Here is a 20,431-nt window from a genome sequence, read left to right as displayed (position 1 = left end):
AACTCTTCTTAATCTAGACACTTATGTCAAAGTTAACACAAGTTGTCATAAACATCCTTCCAGCTCTTTTTTTGCATTCTGGCTCCTGTGCTGAAATCCATTCACAGAATCTCTGAACTTCTCTTTCCTATCCTCCTTTTCCTTTTAAAAGTATTTTTTACTTATTAAGCAACCTGTTAGGCTAAAGCTCCTCATCATAATGGGGCCTTTGTTGTCAGAGATAAATTGCAATAATTTCTTATTTCTGCACTGAACTCAGTGATCATAGGTTTCATTTTTTTAATCAATTTTGGAATGTCATTCCCATCTGTTTTTCCAGTTTGGGCTTGCCTAGGAAGTGATTGTTCTCAGTAAACCCCATGGTGTGTAAAAAATAAGAAGCCTCTCTCTCTCCATCTCTTTTCTGTAGAAATCCTGTGCTGGTCTTGGAATGGAAAGGAGGGCAGAAGATGCTGGAATAATGAGAGAGATAGTTTCCTGTTACTGAATAGTAACAGGACTTGAGTTTGCAGTTTTATGTGCACCTCTGTAGCAATGTTACCTTGAATATGTTTCCAAGATCTAAGAAAAAGTCTTAGAGCAAAAGGCAATGGATAAATCAGAAGGATGTGCAGCATTGCATAGAAGGGTACTGAAGTACATTCAGTTGCAGAAGTGAGAGAGACCACACAGATGAGAAACCAAGAGGGCTGCACTGCTTTGGTCTGTGCATAAAAATGGGGCACAGTCTTTGCCCTAAGATCTCCTGTAACACATGCAGGTCAGTATCATGTACACTAGAAGGGAACAGACTGTAAAGCAATTGGGCTGAATTCAAGAATTTTCCATTGCTGCAGGTTTGATTACAAGTGTTTTATAATCTCAGCATTTTGAAATGTTTAATTTTGGTAATTCATCTCATAAAATGTGAAAGGAAGCTGAAGAATGCTGAACAAATTATAAGCCAAAGTATATTTCCTATTGCTTTTTTTTCCCTGCATTTGATGTTGCAATAAATATGCCTGCCCTGCAATCTGTATTCCTTTTAACTCATGGGATGCTGCCCATGAGAGTTATTTGCATGGCAGGAAGAGCAGCAGTGAGCCCAGATGTGTAGCAAACACCACAAGGTGGGAACACGAGATTGGGTTCTTGTTTGTGGAGCATCATAATGACCACAGTAGAGAAGGTGGCACTAAACAGATGGAAACAGGCTCATGGTTCATACAGCCCATTTTCCCCTGCCAGTGATGGCATCTGGATACCACCTGGCTTAGAGTTGCAGAGCTGTGACATAATATAGGACGTGTTAGGAATACTTCCCTCAGCAGCATTTTCAGACTAACCACCTTCCTGGATTTCAAACAGCTTTTTCATAACCTTTGCATTTCAGTTCAGTGGTTTGAAAACAATATTAGCCCTACAACTCCATATTTGAAGTGGCATCATTTGACAGCTGTTTTAAATCACCTGGGTCTGTTACAATAGAGGGGTTCAGCAGTTGACTTCCCATGGTGGATGTTATTGATGTGTCCACTCCTTTTCTCACTCTTGGAGGTCCAAACATCTTTCTGCTTCTCTGACTAATGATGCCTTTTACTTGGCAAGTGCACTGGAGAAAGGAACTGCATGACTGTTCTGACTAACTGTAGAATAATAATAAAGGGCTTTGTTGAGAAATTAAGGGCAGGTGGAGGAGCCTTACAAACACTGATCAATATTTTCTGCAAGTGGCAGATGTTCACTATGTCTTGTTGGAAATCCATGAGAAGAGAAGGAGATCTCTATGCTGCTGAGGAAAACAAGATGAGTGAATTGTCTTGCTCTTTCTTAAATGAGAGAATAGAGTGATGAAAAATGAATATATTATAAAGATAATGAGAGAGATGTATCTGTATCTTTGTTATGTTTTTGAATTATTGGGGGAAAATGAGAACCTCAGTAGGATGCTTCAGCCATTTTTTTTCATTACAACCTTATTTGTTCAGCATAACTCTGGCACAGCACACCTTATCTGCTAAGTGCACCTATCATTGCAAATGAAAGCAGAAATCACTCTTGCTTTCTGGAAAGGGTGTGGTGGGGACCTCCAGGAAGCTCCCACTATTTGTTAACCTCAGAGTGCACTTGAAGTAGTGGCCTAACATCCTAATATTCTTCAGAGGACTGTTTTGGGGTTTTTTTCCACAATTTACAGCAAATCTTCCTGTGTGATTTTTTCCTTGTCCCAAACTCTTCTTAATCTAGACACTTATGTCAAAGTTAACACAAGTTGTCATAAACATCCTTCCAGCTCTTTTTTTGCATTCTGGCTCCTGTGCTGAAATCCATTCACAGAATCTCTGAACTTCTCTTTCCTATCCTCCTTTTCCTTTTAAAAGTATTTTTTACTTATTAAGCAACCTGTTAGGCTAAAGCTCCTCATCATAATGGGGCCTTTGTTGTCAGAGATAAATTGCAATAATTTGTTATTTCTGCACTGAACTCAGTGATCATAGGTTTCATTTTTTTAATCAATTTTGGAATGTCATTCCCATCTGTTTTTCCAGTTTGGGCTTGCCTAGGAAGTGATTGTTCTCAGTAAACCCCATGGTGTGTAAAAAATAAGAAGCCTCTCTCTCCATCTCTTTCCTATAGAAATCCTGTGCTGGTCTTGGAATGGGAAGGAGGGCAGAAGATGCTGGAATAATGAGAGAGATAGTTTCCTGTTACTGAATAGTAACAGGACTTGAGTTTGCAGTTTTATGTGCACCTCTGTAGCAATGTTACCTTGAATATGTTTCCAAGATCTAAGAAAAAGTCTTAGAGCAAAAGGCAATGGATAAATCAGAAGGATGTGCAGCATTGCATAGAAGGGTACTGAAGTACATTCAGTTGCAGAAGTGAGAGAGACCACACAGATGAGAAACCAAGAGGGCTGCACTGCTTTGGTCTGTGCATAAAAATGGGGCACAGTCTTTGCCCTAAGATCTCCTGTAACACATGCAGGTCAGTATCATGTACACTAGAAGGGAACAGACTGTAAAGCAATTGGGCTGAATTCAAGAATTTTCCATTGCTGCAGGTTTGATTACAAGTGTTTTATAATCTCAGCATTTTGAAATGTTTAATTTTGGTAATTCATCTCATAAAATGTGAAAGGAAGCTGAAGAATGCTGAACAAATTATAAGCCAAAGTATATTTCCTATTGCTTTTTTTTCCCTGCATTTGATGTTGCAATAAATATGCCTGCCCTGCAATCTGTATTCCTTTTAACTCATGGGATGCTGCCCATGAGAGTTATTTGCATGGCAGGAAGAGCAGCAGTGAGCCCAGATGTGTAGCAAACACCACAAGGTGGGAACACGAGATTGGGTTCTTGTTTGTGGAGCATCATAATGACCACAGTAGAGAAGGTGGCACTAAACAGATGGAAACATGGTTCATACAGCCCATTTTCCCCTGCCAGTGATGGCATCTGGATACCACCTGGCTTAGAGTTGCAGAGCTGTGACATAATATAGGACGTGTTAGGAATACTTCCCTCAGCAGCATTTTCAGACTAACCACCTTCCTGGATTTCAAACAGCTTTTTCGTAACCTCAGTCTTTGCATTTCAGTTCAATGGTTTGAAAACAATATTAGCCCTACAACTCCATATTTGAAGTGGCATCATTTGACAGCTGTTTTAAATCACCTGGGTCTGTTACAATAGAGGGGTTCAGCAGTTGACTTCCCATGGATAAATCTTTCACAGGTTATCCTACTCTGGTCCTTTAGAAGTCCTGGAGGTCCTGTTCACATCCCTTCAGTTCTTGTAGAAAAGCCAGCATTATTTTGCTTTATGGCAACACTGGTCCATTTCTCAGGAATGTCCCTCTCTTGCATTCAGTTTGACCAACAGTCACAAGTAGTAATATTTGAGTCAGTGCCATAAACTTTGGGCTGGATGTGCTGATACACATAACCCATGAGCCAATATCAAGGAAGGAAAGAGGTGGTACTCAAAAAAAAAAAAGTGTGCATCTGGAGGAACACACATATACTGGAATTGCAATGGAAGCCATCAGGATTCAGCAGGAGTCATTAACATACTTGAACCAGATGATCTTGTAACAGAAGAGAGCACGCAGGGGCCAGACAGCAAAGAAACCTTATCACATTATACAGTGAGGTAAAATTATTCAAAAATGGGCAGAATCCACTCATAAACTGGATACAGCTCATAGCTGAGGGCTAGTGAGCCTGGGTTTCATTCATGCAAAAAAACCAAAGTCCAGCCACTTTAAAACAGTTGTTACAAATATGCTCAAGCCAACTCATCTGAAATATTTGAAGTAACATGCCTGTGTAGACAGGACTTCATTATGTTACTTATTATTGTTCTCAGGGAGTCGTCACCTGCTCTTTAAAGCAAAACATACATTACAAGACAGAATGATTGCTCATTATTGTCATATTCCTTAATTGCCTTCTATATTAGTGCATTCAAAGGAATGTATTTTTCCTCTTCTGCCCTTCTCTGCCTTCATCCAACAGCACTCAGCATTTTCCACAGAGCTCAAAATTGCTCACATTCTTATAAAAATGCCTCAGCCATATGGGGTTTGCTGAGATGAAATAAAAAGTGCATGACTTGAGAAAATGCAATACTTTCTCCTGCATATTGATTCCATGGCTGCTGTATAAACAGGAACTGTCCATTACAAGAACTTCCACTGACTTTTTCTTGTGTTGGAGCTCACATTCTGCATAAGCCAGGTGTGACAGGAGCTCAGCTGTCAGGAAAGAGTGACGTTGCATTAAAGGGTTGGCATGAACTTTGACGCTTGTAAATATATTGCACCAGCCAAGCTCCAGCTGCAACCTTGCAATTTTCCAGACAGATATATTTCCTTTTGCCAAAAGGAATGTGACCTACTGCAGCTAATTTTACGCTATATAAATAATGCTGATAGAGAGACAAGCCTGAGATTAGACAGGTTAGAAAGGCAAAGTAATAGATTAAGTAGGAGAGTCAAAGCATTTATTAATGAGAAATATGAATGTGTTCCTTAAGGAGCTGCAGGAAACCAGCTGTAATGAGGACAAATGAGAGATCTGAGAATAATTAGATCAGTTTTGCATATAGCAAAGTGCATATCTGAGACTTTTTATGACAGAGATTTGCTTGTTGTACAGAGAAATTTGGCTCTTATATTCTGAAAGAGAACATTTCCTCTTAGGCTGTGCTTGACACGCTGACAGAGGGAAGGCTGTGCTGTGTGCCTTGTGCTGCTCTGCCCTCTTTCCCTTCTGCTGTATCTTTCCCCCAGCACTCTGCACCATGACAGGATCAGGCCAAGAGCCACTATGGGTCAGGAACATATCCAGGGGGAGCAGGGACCAAGCTGGTATCCTGATCATATTTTATAAATTAACCAAGAGATCTAAAGCATGGGAAGATACTTTTCTATTTTAATATATATATATTTTTTATTCTTCCATATGAATTTTAAATGTTTTGCTTGACAACAGTTTAAACCCATTGGTACATCAGTGTATGAATATGAGAATTTCCTGCTAACAGGCCAGACAGGGAATTAAAGCCCTGGGTAGACCCAGTTTGTTTTACTCCTAATAATCCAGCATTTGTGGTGTTTTAAGGAATGATAGATTGCCTCTTCTTAAATAAATTATGTTAAACTGTAGCCAATCAGCTCTGGTCGGTGCCATAATTTGCTAAAGTAAATAAATCAGGTGCTAATTTTTATTTTTACCTACTTTCATTTTTTTTTCTCCTGTTTACTTTCTTTATGTTGCTACCATACTTGGGAAAATTAATTTTTGCATGGAAAAATTCTGAAGCATGGAAAGCTTCAGAACAGATGTGCCCAAACATTTCCACTGATAGTGTATTGTGTCATGCATGCCTGAAGTGTTTATAATTCATTTTATGCAAACCTTTATGCTGGGCCTTGAAATGTACTGTGCAGTTGTCAGATTGTCATGGGAAGAAGGTAGGATATGCTCAGCATTTTGTGTGGTTTTAGTCCATGCCTAGAAGTATTTCTCCTAAGTAGTACACAAACCAGTGTAATGTCTAAAATCCACAAAATCTGAAACTTTTAGGTGTTTATATTTGTATGGGATCCCATGAAAATACCCTGATTTCCAAAACAACTGAGCATTTGCAACTTCTCCTGAGGTCAATGAAAACTCATCTTCTCTGAAAGACAGTTCCATTCTGCAAGTTTCCACACAGGACTTCTATGTTGAATATTAGACCTACTCTGTGGAAAACACTATATACAATATTATGAGCATTAAGATCAGGTGGAGAGACAGCTGCTTCCTATTTGTGTAAAGAAACTTGGCCAAAGTCAGGGACAAGAGAGAAGTGAGTTGCTGGTTGCTTGCTCCTTCACTCCTCCTCTTTGCAGATAGGAACCTAGACATTGGACTTCCTTCTGCATAATATATGCCTTTCCTCATTCTTCTGAGCAGTATATACTTTGACTCATCTCAGGCCTACTTCAAAGACACAGAAATCAGAGGGAACACTCTCAGACCTTTCCTACTAGAGTGAAGTCATACATTCTAACTTCAGGACAGGTAAACAGTGAGTTATCTCAGCTGAGCTCTTAGTAAAGACAAGGGAGTTCAAGTTCTGTCTTCAAGATCTCATTAAAATTCAAGTTTATTTAAATTTAATAATTTAAGTGAAAATGCCACTATGGATATTTTTTTAAAATGGTTTAAAAAGTAAAGTATCTATTTTTTGAGGTACCTCTACTTTGATGCACAGAAAAAGCGCTCAGGTCTCAAAACATGCAAACTGCTGAAAGAATAATGGTTCTGTTGTACTCCTATAAAAAGAAGGACCAGGTGGCCTAATCAAGTTTTATTGGGCATTGCTTTCTAATTGTTGACATGACTGAACCATCAAAAAAAAAAGCTGTAAAAGGTGCTTATCTAATATTCTGAGCAATGTACTTCCTTAAGAAAACTTAGCTCTGATACAGCATTCACCTTTAATTGATACCTTTCCTCTCAGGTAACTGTGGAATTAAGATGAAAAATAGAGTCAAATTAGTTTTTCATGGCTCATCTTCATCTTAGGTAGAGTTTTAAAGTTTAGGTATGTCCTCCTTATACGAGGTCTGCATGTCTCAGTCTGCAGAGGGCTGACAACTGCCATGGAGCAGACTGACAGCACAATTACCTGCAAGGTGTGCCCTATTGGGAAAAGGCTGAGCTTCAGCACTTTGGTCATGTCACAGCATGTGACAAAATGTTACCAAAGAGGTGATTACTCCTGTCCTACCACAGCAGTCCTTGTGTCAATTGGTTCTAGCAATGGCAGCCATGCTTAAATTGAAGAACTTCTTACAAATCTAAGCCACGATTTGGATGAGAAAATGTGGGATGTGGGCAGAGAAACGTCGTGAGAATAACACACACTGCCCTGGGGGATACTAGAGCTGAGTGTGCACTTACTGTACTGCATTGTATTCTTCCCCTTGATTTTAAATACCAGCAGTTAATGACTATCCCCTTAACGCTGTCCAAGTTTGTGTTTGCACAGTATTTAAAGAGGAGGTAAGTTGCTTACAGACAGGGATTCCTAGAAATCAAGTAGGCTGTTAACTCTAGAGCGATACTAGCTCCTCAAAAACTAACTTCTTGTCTCGTGTTATGCATGAAAGTTCATGTGAGGCAAGACTTGGAGCTGATAATCATTTCATGGAGCCATGAATAGAGAGAAAAGACACAACTTTCAAACAAGAAATCAGTTTATTGAGAGCACTGGGGCTATATGACTCACTGATTTATCTGAGTAGGCAAACAAACCAGAAAGTATTGAAAGAATAGCTGTGATCAATGAAAATGAAAAATGATTTTGTTCTTGCTGAGATCAGAAAAAATATCCACTTTATGAATATAGATTGCCTAGGTTTGGAATATCTGTAAAGGAAAACAGTTACATCTGGTCAGTTTGACAGAGCTGGTAGTTTGCTTTCACAGATGGCTCAGACTTTTAAGAATTCTTCAAAGCAGTTAACACAGAAGTTAATTTTTTGTGAAAAGAAATTGAATTAATATTTGAGTCAAACACATGCTGATGTGTTTGTCAAAAAGACTTGATCACAGAGACAAATCACAAGAGAAATATTCTTCACCTGGTAGTCAAATTAGCCTTTTGAATGGTGGGATTTTCTCTGCCCTGTTCCCTGGCAGGTTCCTGTTGCATATCTGGTGGAAGTTTAATTATTTTCACAAAGTTAAGTGTCACCAACAAGAGACTGAGAGCATAGAATGCCAAAAACTCCTCCAACATTCATGGGAGGTAGCAGTTTTATATTAAGCTGGGAGGGAAGAATTTAGCAAGCCTCTCACAACCTGAAAAAGTAATCTGAACTCCTCCAGTGAAAGGGAGGCATCAGTCTTCCCTATAATGCTCTTCGGATCTCACCTCAAAACTGACACTAGACTTTCCCAATTCTGGGAAAACATGCTTTGAAACACATTTATCATCATCCAGTATGAAACAATGTCAAACTAAGACACCCAAAAGGCATCATCAAATCCTCATTAAAACTATGGCCACCTAATTTTTAGGGGTTTCTCATAGCTTAGTGTCCTTGTGTAGTTATAGTCTAAATATACCTGCAAGCAAACCTTTCCCACAGTGTTTCAGAATGAGTCAGTACCTCAAGCTTCTCCTGGGCTGGATCTCGTCATAACTACTTGTTTCTGCAGACAAACTGCTCATTAAAGAGGACTCAGAGTGATGCATAAGAAAAACAAAATTATATTGTTACCAGGCAGATGCCCAGGAATGCAGCTGAGTGATGCAAATACAGCAGGAGACTTTAACAGACACGTGATTTCCACTGAAATATTTTGACATCAGAACCAATTAATACAATTTTTTGTTCCAGAAATTGAATTTGTTCAGTCCGTGTCCTTTAAATTCTTGCTCCTGAACATAATTCTTCCTGATTCTCAGCAAACTTATGTGAAACAAAAAAATGAACCAGAACAGAAAGCAAATCCTTTCTTAAGCTATCTATTTACATAGTATTTTTTTCCAATAAGTTATCTCAGAGCATCACGACAGGGAAAGTATTTCAGTAACATATTGTCAGAAGTGCACAAACTATATTTTGCATATATCTTTTGTGTACAGGATGCTTCTTATCTTCTGCTCAGAGAATTCCAAAGAAGTGGACAGTGCTAGGAAGATAATTAACAAGATGGTAGCATAATTTGTGAAGCAATTTTACATTGCAGTAGAGATGGCATTGCAAGATACCCTTTTCCTGAGGCTCATTGGTTCCTATATCAATTTCACTCAGTTTGTAAATATAATGATTTATTTCAATTTAGCTTAAATTGACTCCCTCTCCCATTTCTTGCATTATATCTAGTTATAGAAACCCTCTGCTTTACATTAATAGCACAGAGATTTTTGTGCAATTTTACACATCTTCAGTGTTGCCCAAGTGAACTCATTATACTCTTATAGCTTTGCACTTATTCCAACCCACCCATTTCTGCATGGGAACCCAAAAGAATGAAAAAAGTATATAAGTCAGCTGCAGAATATATACAACATGCTTCAGAAAGTGCTCAGAGTGAATTACAGGATAAAGCCTGAATTTGCAAAACTAGCAACTTGCAAAAACATCAGCGGTCCTCAAATCTGATATGTAAATCCATGAACAGAGTCAATATCAATAAGGCAGTTGATGTGCCAAGACTTCTGTTTACTATATCAAATATTTTCACTTTGTTTATGCTTTGTTTTTCCGGCATTTCCTTGGCTGTAGGTTTCTGCACCTCTTGTTGTCAATTAATAGTAGCTACACTAATCAGATCACCCTCTGGGCTAATAACTGCCTCATTGCCCTCAGTAGCTGAATGGAGAAATTATTACAGAAAAAGAAAAGACTGTTCTTCATTCCAGAGTAGAGAAGAAAGAGAAACAAAAGAGATAGCTTTAAGGGCCCCAAAGCAGGAATTAGGGAGAAAATAACTCACGATACATGACAGAGCCAAGAACAGTATTTTCACTTTACCTCTCAAGCCTGAGCAAGGATCATACAGCCCCAACTGAGAAGCAGAACATTGCTTATCAAAGCATTCATTTCTGGTCAGATGCCTACAGTGACTAATTGTCCTCACCTACACAGGAAGGGCAGTGCTTGCTGTAGCTCATCTCCCCCTGCTCTCTGACCCCAAGGAAGGTGTTCATATACCTTTGAGAAGTTTTAGCTCATTGTTGCTTTTGACTAGATAAACCACTTACCTGAGCTAGTGACAGCCTCACACAGTTTCTTTGATGAGCCTAGGTACCATGGTGACACTAGAATTATCTAGCATGGAAGACAGAGGAATTACAAAATCATTTTGTTGAGAAATGCTGAAGGGAAAGGTCTCAGACCTTTTCCTAAGATTTGATGCCAAGCTAACTATCTCCATGTATAAAGCATGCTTTTTGCAGTAAAGACAGGATTATAGCCAGCTAAGAAGTTTCTAGGAAATTTAGCCAGCACATAAGACAATTCAGGATTTTTTACTCTGCCAACTAACATAAAACAGAAATACATTCTTTTTCCTCTGTTCAAACGATAGGGCCAGGCTGAAGATCCATTCAATCAGCATTCCAGGCCTGCTGTGAGATGCTATACCCATTTTTACAGAACAGTAAGCTGATATGCACAGAGTTAGTGCCAGTCAAAACAAGAGCCCCAGGAAGTCTTATGGTCTAATCAGTAGCCACAAAGTTTCTGGCTTTTTGGGAAAGAGGCATATTTCACAATGCAAGGACTGATCTATTTATGTAGATGCACATCTACAAGGCAACTTTTTCAGTTTCAGCTGTAATACTGAAAAGCCTTTTTTCATTTTTATCCATCATGTGATGAAGATGTGAAAGATATGATCATAATGACAATAAAGATTAAAGGTAGGAAATTAAGTAGGGCCTCTTAGGCATTTGAACAATACTCTTTTTTGGCTAATAATTATTCTTCCTGATAATAATAACATGTAAGGAGAGTAAATTATATCATCATCATTGTTACCTTCATATCTTGATGTATGATTTGACTATGAACCACTAAATACAGTACTATCAAAATTAAGAATGTTACACCTGTAGCACATCACAAACCACCTACAAGTTACAAAGAGTAGGTTCCCACTGTGCAGCTGATTTTAATTATTACTAAGAGTTATTTCCACCTAGAGAAATTAATGTAGGTCTCTCAACACACAAGCAGAATTTGCTACCCTACAGGCAATTTGGAACCTCCTTTCCCTGGAATCCAGGGGAATTAATATCCATCCCAGGTATTTAGTGTCAACCTACCTTTGATACTTCACAGATTTCTGTCTAGTAATTAAGGATGAAAGACATTGGTGTCCCTTCTTGAACCCATCTGTGTTGCAGAACTTGCTGAGAGCTATTGTTAGGGAGAGGAATGAGGTATTCTTTCCCTATAGTGACTTGTCAAAAATAGACTACCAAACCAGCCAGTGATCCTGGGTAAACAATGGGAACCTAAATTAAAGGAGAGCAAATAAAGCAAGAATTACTATTCATGGGCTTCCCTACTCATTAAAGCATGGAAGGATGGATGCAGTTATGCCAATAAAAATATGTGCAGAATGTATGGTATGGTGTATCTAGATGCCTCTCTTACTTCATCCATACTAGGAGTTGAACTGTCACAACTATTTTGCATTAAAATATCACATTGCTGACGGAGAAAGAATATAATAAATGCAGTGCAGCTGGAGCCAAATGTGGTATTTTTTCTTCAGCAGTTCATCTGCCCAATGACCTCCCCCTTGCCATCCACTATTTCAGGCTGTCTTTTTTATCTTGTTGCTATGTGACCCTAGGTCAATTGGCAGGAAGAGGAAAGAATTATTTGGAAATTTAAAATACTAAACCTGCAGTGGTTAGAAAGGATTTTTTTCCTTCAACAGAGTTTAAATAAAAAGTGGGTGTAATCTGGTTGTATCTGAATGCCAGAAGAAACATGACAGCTCATAATGCCTGGAAAAGGCTTTTAAAAAAAGTCGATTTTTTATTTCTCTCTCTACTTTAAAACTTCACATTTCTTAAGGAAACACAGCTTAGGAAATCACACTGTAAGCCAAACTTTTTCAGTAATTTTTGAACCTGTTGCAATTTCTGAGTCAATTACAACCTAATCTGATCAAAGGCTAGGGAATTATAAACTCAGTGAAAATCAGGGAATGTAAAAAGGAAAAAGATCAAAATTAGAATCGCTGTGGAAGGAAAGACTGGAGCAAAACCTCAAGCTATCCATTGCATTTGCTGTGGCCAGGTGATCAGCACATGCATCTCCCAAGTTTATCTGATAGCTGCCTTTCATAGTCACGGGCCTCGGGGTGGCACGTGGCAGCAGAGGAGCAGAACTACGGCTTCACGGGGAAGGGTGCACGGGAGAGGATACAGGAATGCCCCACCCAGGGAGCAAGGCTGCTTTAGTTCAGCTGCTTGGGGAGTAACTTCACTTATTTTCTGCTTTTACCTCTTGCCTGGCATTGTTCTTTCCTGGAATGAAATTAACAATTCACTGTCATTCTCATCATTATGGGTCTAGTCTGTTCATGGCCAAAACCAGGATTAAGGAAATCTCAAAGAAATATGGGACCTTTGACTAAATCAGCAAATTAGGCCAAGTTATTCAGAACACATTCATCTCCTGAATTCTGAGAATTTTCCTCTTTTCTAAAATGTTCATTTCTTTCCCCTCTCCTGACTAAGTGAAACAGTTTCTCTGTTTTCTGTCTCTTTTTTCTTACAGCTGCCTTGCCAATTCACTCTCACGGCAGGAGCACTGCTCTCGCTCTATTGCCCCTTCTGCCATCCCATTATAGGGGAGATCTACAGAGGCAAAGATAGTTATTTTGCCAATTTCCCATGGGTCTAGTTCATTGGACATGGTTTTGCAACCATGAAATACTGGTTTAATAAAGTTCAAGAGGGGAAACTATTGGAACTAAAAATGAGTACTTTTGGTGGAATTTTTTATCCTAAGGGTAATACAGGAGGGAATTTCTGTAAGAATGTTGATGACTACTGGGACAGTGAATGGTAAATTGACTTCAGACACAGACTACTTCTAAGATACTGATATTTGTTCCTCAGCTCCACATAAATAAATGTATAAACATGCTTTTTATTTTATTATCTTTGTGCCTGGTACTTTTTTTTTTTTCTTTCTTGCACATATTTTGAGTTTAAATGCCGCTTTCTTCACAGGATAACTCCTATCAGAGCCGGTGGTTTTTTGGTTTCTGTTTTTTTTTTTTCCCCCCTCCCCTATACAAGATTGTAAACCCTAGTTCACATTCAAAAATTATTTATTGTCTCTATTTTTTCAAGACTTCAATCAGAAACCAGACAAGCTGGAATCATCCAGGTGATCTTAATTTTTTTCAGTTAAAAAATAAATTAAAACATTCTAATAAATGTATCTCCCAGTGCAGTGTCTCAATTCAGGTATTTAGCCACGTTCAGTGAAAACTTATAGGGCAGGGCTTGAAAGGAAAGACTCACTTAAGCGTGACGTGGAAAGGAAAAGAGAAAGAAAAAACGGGAAGAGCACGGAGTCGCTGTGTGATTTACACGGGAGGAACGAAGGCGGCAGTGCCGAAGCCCGGCGCTCCCCTCTCCCGCAGCCGCCTCGAGGGAGCGCGAAGCCGCCTGGCAGGATGAGCCATTAACCTGCACTAACTACAGCTCCCATCAGCCCGGGCGCGGGGCTGCCCCGCCGCCGCCGGAGCCGCAGCCCGAGCCGCAGCCCCTGCCGGAGCCCCCCCGGCACGCCGGGGTCGGCCGGGCCTTCCTCGGGCGCCGGCGCCGCGACGCGCCTCCCTCTCGCCAAGATGGCGGCTCCGTTGGCGGTAAATTCAGGTAAGAACAATCTGAGCGCGGGGCTGCGGCTTCTCCTCCGCCTCTCCCCGCGGCCGTCCCGCTCCCCGGCCGCCGGTGGCCCTGCGCCTCTCCTCCGAGCCCGTGGATCCGGGGCGGCCGCCCTGGGCAGGCCGGGCGTGGCGAAGCGGCGAGGCCCGGGCGGGCAGCGGGGCAGGGCTGCGGGGCGCGGTGTGCGGGAGGCGCTGGCAGAGCGGCCTCCCGGGCGGCCGTACCCGGGCCGGGCCCCGCAGCGCTGCCCGGGGACGGAGCTCCGCGGGCAGAGCTGCCGCCGTGCCTGGCTGGTCCCGGCGGGCAGTCACGTCAGGCAGCCGAGGCCTCTTTGCTTAGAGGGGACTGTGGTAACTCGGTGTGCACGTGGTTACCCATCACTTCGGTATTACATTCGTCTCCTAATGCTGCGTGGTGTAAGAGGCAAAACCAGAATTTTACCCTACTCTCTACACGTAATGCTATTCAGTAGTTAGAGAAAACAAACAAAGCCCCTATCCTTCTTTACCCATCTTTTTCTAAGACTGGACCAGGTCACTTCTTCAGCCTCTTGTTAATCCTATTCTCTGTCTCACTATTTCAGTGTCTAGCTCTGAGGAGCCCAAAATTAGACACAATATAGGAGTTAAGGACTCTGAGATGCCTAAATAATCACTTGCATCTGCTGGCTACAGCTGTTAATACAGCCTGGCGCCTGTAGGCAGCCTGTGCTGTGAGCCTGTGCTGCTGACTGGTGTTCAGCTTCCTGTCTGCTGGGACACTTGGCTGTTTGACACTTGGGTAAAGCTGCTCTCCAGAACCTGCCTTGCTTCCCAGCCTGTGCAGTGATTCTGTGTTGGGTGTGAGATGTTGCATTTACTCCTGCTGAGCTTCATTAGGTTAACAGAAGGAGAATTGAGACCCTGTGAAAAACAGTTGTCACTGGAATATAGGCCAGTAGGTCTGTAAATAAGGTTTTGTATGTCAGTAGTGACAGTTAATAGTTATTATTAATTCTAGCTAATAGAATTAAAACCTCCATTCCTGTGGCAAGCAAGGAACAAATTTTACAGAGAAGATTTTTTGATCTCACTGAATGGATTGCATCCCTGTAGCAAAGACTCTTAATGAAAAACTATGGCTTTGTTGAAGTGAAAATTGGAGTAGTTCAAATGAGACTATTTTGTGAGTTACGCAGCAAGAGAGTCTATAGCCTTATAATTAAAAAAATAGGGGAAGAAAGAGTTTTTTACAGGAAATATGAGAAAGATTAAAAGGAGATGTGGCAGTAGAACTAGTAAAGATTTTGCTTTAGGTTATAGTATGTTGTTTGTGGGTACAGACATATCATGTTTGTGTCTATCACTTGGCACAATGTTCAGGTATATAAGCATCAACTGCTACTGTTGCCAAGAGATACAACTCAGGCTGTCTTTTCTTGCTGTCCCTGATGGGATGGTCAGCCTTTCTAAAATTAGTAATAATAGAACAGCTTAAGTGGGAAAAATCAGCATGGTTGCTGAAGTCCCACCTCTTCCTATTCCAGGTGCCTGTTGCTTTGTCTGCAGTAATCCATCTTTGTGCCATTGCAGAGCAGACTGGGTTGTAGATGTGATCCTGCTGAAAATCAACTCCTTTTTGGATTAGATTTTGGTTAGAGAAGTTAGAGTCTTAATTTGTTCTAATTCCCTGCAGTACATGTGTTTGGACTGGTGCAAAGCAATTATGTGGTAGGGACAAGAGCAAACAAATGGGCCAGGGAGGTAGTTGATCAGCTTTTGGCAGGCACTGTGGCTTGCTGTTGGTATTTATTTGACTTGGTAATGTAGCAAGAGTGAAAAGACAATTTTAAGTGGAAATAAATCTGAACTCTGAAGTTGTGTGGGACAGCCAGTTACAGCTGAGTCTGAAATTATGCATACAGTAGTAGCTTTTTCTGGGCAGGGGTAACATTATATGAATTAAAACACTGATGCTCAGAAAAGGCAAATTTGTCCCTTTTTTACAGGTTGCCCCAACACAACCATATGGGCACTGCTAAATGTGTTGTCTTAGTCATTTGTAAATTCACATGTAGCTACTCAGCATGAATGGCTTCACCCATTTAAGTGTGTAGGGTTCACCATTTAAGAATGGCAGTCTTTGATCTGACATTCTAGAGGTACTTTGAAGCTTAGGAGATTGGCATTTTGATTGTTGGGAGGGATATCAATTTTAGTTTGAGTAATCAAAGGAGCTTGTGCTCCCTCAACAAGGAATGTTTTTCCCTGATTAGCGAGGCAGGATTTTACACCCCTTCCAGATGACTAACTCAGTACACACTGGTTCATCTCTGACAATGTAGGAGCAATCAAGGTGATTTAAGTAGCTTGCCTTTGCTTAAACTGCTTGTTGGTTTTCCCAAGTTGCTCACTCAAATAGTAATCTTTGGAAATGGTTGAAACAATTTTTCTTTAGCCATCTGCTTTAATGCAAGTGTATTGTATATTTTGGTTCGATGGGTTGTTTAGTTAATAGTGAAGGTAGTCCTTTTCTGGAGTGTTCTGTAGAAGTGGTAGAGTCACAGTCCTGGAGGGATTTAAAAGACATGTATATGTGGCACTTGGGGATGTGGTTTAGTGGTGGACTTGGCAGTGCCATATTAGTGCTTAAACTCAATGACCTTAAAGGTCCTTTCCAACCTGTATTTAAGTATTCTTTCTTGTAAGATGACTTTTAATGCCAGAATTTAGGTGTGTACATAATCTTTTTTGGTTCTTTACTTCCCTAAATGCAATTAAGTTTTATATCAGACCATTGTTGGGTTTTTTTTGGTTTTGTGCTTTAGGAAAGGAAAATATACTTGATTGTGTGTAAGAGTATACTGACATGCCAAGAGTAACAGTAAACTAAAAAAGAGTCTACTTATTGAAAATAATGTATAAATAATTTTTCTTCCTTTCTCTATTTCAAATACATTGTTTATCTCTTCTTTTAGCTGCAAGCTTGTGGGGTCCATATAAGGACATATGGCAGACTGTAATGAATGCCATTTGGAAAAGGCAACCTGAAGCTGTTCATCGTCTCGATCAAGTTCTAAAGAAGCACAAATCTGACTTCATTTCTCTCTTCAGAAATCCGGTACTGGACTAATGCTCTCTTCTGGAATGAGCTGGAGATCTGATGATTTACTCTGTCTTATATTGTTGACTTACATGCCATTTTAGACCCTGGCCATTCTTTTCATGTGACATTTTTACTGTACATAACCCAGATGTGTTATATCAGTCCTGTTCAGAATATAAATAGTATTAAGTGGGGAAAAAATAATACATACATATTATATTGCATCTTCTACAGGATAATTTTATCTATGATGATTTTTTTCTCTCATATCTGAATGCTATTTTGAAAGGAATAGTAAAAGTATCTGATGATCCATCAGTCATGCATTAACTCTTTGTTACTCTTGTGTGTCTGAAATAAAGCACAAAGCTATTTTGTCTGGTTTTGTTCATATTTCAGTCAGATTAACAAACATAAAATATGTGTGAACACATGAACTTAAAAAATACAGAATGTGTTCTGTTCAGAATGCCAGATAACATGAAAAAACTCCCTGTTTCTTGGCTGGTGGATCATAAGGTAGTAACTAGAAACATATCTTTTTTCAGTGGTGTAATTTCTCCAATAGTAGATGGCTTTTTTAAATTGAAAGGTTGGAAAATTTAACAGTCAGCTATAGAGTTTCATCAGTATATTTTAGCATCTCAGTTTAGTGGAAAAAGAACGATGTAGAGAATAGTTGAGAGTTACACAACAGTTCTTATCAACAACCCAGATGTCTTTCACTGTGTTGATAACCAATTCCTCCTGAGAATTGTATCAAAGTTTGCTTTCAACCACTAGCATTTTGAGCAAACTAAATGTCAGCACTGATTGTATAAGATTATTTTTTCCATTCCCACAAAGAGACCACTGCTGTCCAAGCATGAAGCATTTTGAGGATGCCTTTACTATCTCTCTTTAAAAGCACTGCCTTTGTTTTTATGATGACAGCCTAACCTGACAGAACTGTATTTGTGAGGAAGGATTAATGTGTAAAGCTTTGTTCGGTATTTGATCTTGCCGTTTTGAATAACTTCCAATGCTTGTTTCTCTTGCAGCCAAAAAATGTTCAGCAGCATGAGAAAATTCAGAAAGCAAGCACAGAAGGAGTTGCTATCCAGGGCCAGCAGGGAACTAGGCTTTTGCCAGAGCAGCTCATCAGAGAAGCCTTTATCCTCAGTGACCTCTTCGATATTGGAGAGCTGGCAGCTGTTGAGCTCCTTCTAGCTGGTGAGAAGGGAAAATATTTAAGATCTGGAGAAATACAGCTTAAATAGGGCCTTATTTAAGTGTACATTTAAGGTGAATGCATGATACAGTGAAGGCCTTAGCTTCCTCTCACAGAATGTTCTTAAAAATAAATTCTCACTCTGTCATGTCATGTCATGTCATATGGTAGCAGTGTTCTAAACCCTAATGTTTGTATGCTCAGCTATTGCAAAGGGGGATATATGCTGAGGAGGTTTTATGATATACTTTCTGTATCATTGAATTTAAACATAATTAAAACATGATTGAGAGTTTTTCCCTAAAGCAGTGTCATAGATACTGATTCTTCAAATTATGTGTTAGTTATGCATTGCTGTGTCATTCTGTAATGTAATAATTGATTAGTAAGAGAAATATTCTGGAGAGTGACACATTTTTTGTGTAGAAGATTGATTTTAGAATCGTTAAGTTAAAATAGTTGTTATTACTAGTTACTGTTCACTAACTTGAAAAATTCGTTAAAGTAGATTGCAAGTTTGTCACCTTTGGAAAGCCATCTTAAAGTCAGGCTCACTTTCTATTTTGAACTTGAATTTTCAATGTACTTTCAGTTAGAAAATTTAATTTTAAATAAAAGATATATTTATGATAATCATCTTGAATTTATTATTAAGATGGGTACATGTCAGTGTCAGATACCATTTGGACTAGGATATGTATGGACTAGCACATAAAAAACAATTTTTGTAGGTTTTAGTAGTTGAATATTAATTTTACCAATAGCACTCAAAATATCTGGGATTTCTTTTAAGTATCTGAAACCAATCAAAGTGGTGGTGAATAGCCACAGTTACTTTGAATGCAATATTTGTATTTCCAGTAGAAAGACAAAGATGTAGAGCTGTTATCAAGGCATGTATATTCAGCTTTCTTTGGCTTTTTCTGTGCATTGTCATTCACTAGGAGAACACCAGCAGCCTCACTTTCCTGGCCTTACAAGAGGTCTAGTGGCGGTTCTGTTGTACTGGGATGGAAAAAGATGCATTGCCAATTCACTGCGAGCCCTCATCCAGTCACGCCAAGGCAAGACATGGACACTGGAACTCAGGTCTGTATCAGGGTGATGAGCTCATCAAAGCTCTTTGTTTTGAGTGCTTTTAGAACTAATTAGACTGAAGGGAATATGTATAGTCTCAAGTTTGCTTTTTTTCTTGTGACCTGATGCAGCTGCTTTCATGTTTGTTTCTTAAGCATAATCATTTTTTGCACATATTTTTGTTGGATTATAGGGATATCTATTTTACTTTTAGTTCTTTCATGCTACTTCGCCTTTTGGCAATATTTTACTTCAGACACTGTCCCAGCCATTGTTGCTCTAACTAGTGGTCATTGCTCAGTACTTGCAGACACTGCTGTGTTCTAACTTTCTGTGTACTGTAAAAAGAAATTGTGATCCTGGCTTTATTTAAAAGGATGTACTGTCTGCTGGTGAGCCTTATATGCTAGTATTTTTGCCTTGAAAAAGAAAGCAGTACACACTGCTTCCAGGTTGGCTAGAGAAAGATGGAAAAATGTGTTCTAGTGTAAATAAAAATCCTTGAGTGCAGTATCTGGACAATTGCATTTACTAGTAAGAGCCTGTGAGCTTGTGAGTTATGTGCATCTTCTATATAATACTTTTTAGTTTTAATAAAATTCTTAACTAACTGATCCCTATTGTATTCTCATATTCCATGTTCTTGAGGCTACAGCTACCTAAAGACTCTGTATCCATTCAGCATAACGTTTAGAAAGGGCACTGCTTACTGATTAGTGATGCACTTTTAGTTGCTGTCTGTATATAATTTATGTTTTTTCTAATCAAATACATTTTAGGGGATTCAGCATTTTAGACATGTTTGTGACTGGAAAACTATGATTAATTGTTAAATTTATATTCTTTCCATTGCAGTCAAGAGTTAATTTCCATGACAACACGCTTTACAGATGACCTAATGGAGCAGGGTTTGACTCAGAAGATCCTCACACTTGTGTCTCACATTGATTTGAACAATGAATTTGATAAACTCCAGAGAGAGCGAGGATTGGGCAGTGAGAAACATCGCAAAGAGGTAAAATTCACTGAGCATGGGTATTCTTTTGTGTTACTGAACACATGAGGACAGAGTTAGACTGCAAAGAGTCATTTACCTGTGCACAAAGTCTGCTGCTGTCTGAGATCACAGGTACTGCTCCACTGCTTGTTC

The 20,431-nt window shown here is 39.5% G+C and overlaps 1 protein-coding gene and 1 long non-coding RNA gene across 2 annotated transcripts in view; one reads left to right on the top strand and one right to left on the bottom strand.

Moving 5' to 3' along the window:
* Window positions 1–8,818: 8,818 nt before the first annotated feature.
* Window positions 8,819–13,737, bottom strand: LOC120499884. Its single transcript, XR_005626985.1, has 4 exons — window positions 13,614–13,737; window positions 11,319–11,510; window positions 10,254–10,320; window positions 8,819–9,178 (listed from the first exon to the last, which is right to left on the bottom strand). It is a non-coding gene; the product is annotated as an uncharacterized LOC120499884 (long non-coding RNA).
* A 136-nt stretch (window positions 13,738–13,873) lies between these two features.
* The window catches only part of NUP205 (nucleoporin 205), a 45,672-nt gene continuing 39,114 nt past the window's right edge, over window positions 13,874–20,431 (top strand). Inside the window, exons 1-5 of the mRNA XM_039704156.1 lie at window positions 13,874–13,901; window positions 16,867–17,009; window positions 18,035–18,206; window positions 19,149–19,293; window positions 20,137–20,296. Coding sequence (XP_039560090.1) covers window positions 13,874–13,901; window positions 16,867–17,009; window positions 18,035–18,206; window positions 19,149–19,293; window positions 20,137–20,296 — 648 coding nt within the window. The remainder of the gene's footprint in view (window positions 13,902–16,866; window positions 17,010–18,034; window positions 18,207–19,148; window positions 19,294–20,136; window positions 20,297–20,431) is intronic.

This window comes from Passer montanus, unplaced genomic scaffold (assembly GCF_014805655.1).
Source record: "Passer montanus isolate IOZ18808 unplaced genomic scaffold, ASM1480565v1 scaffold17, whole genome shotgun sequence".
NCBI classification, from domain to species: Eukaryota; Metazoa; Chordata; class Aves; order Passeriformes; family Passeridae; genus Passer; species Passer montanus.
This window is presented reverse-complemented; position numbering and strand designations above follow the sequence as displayed.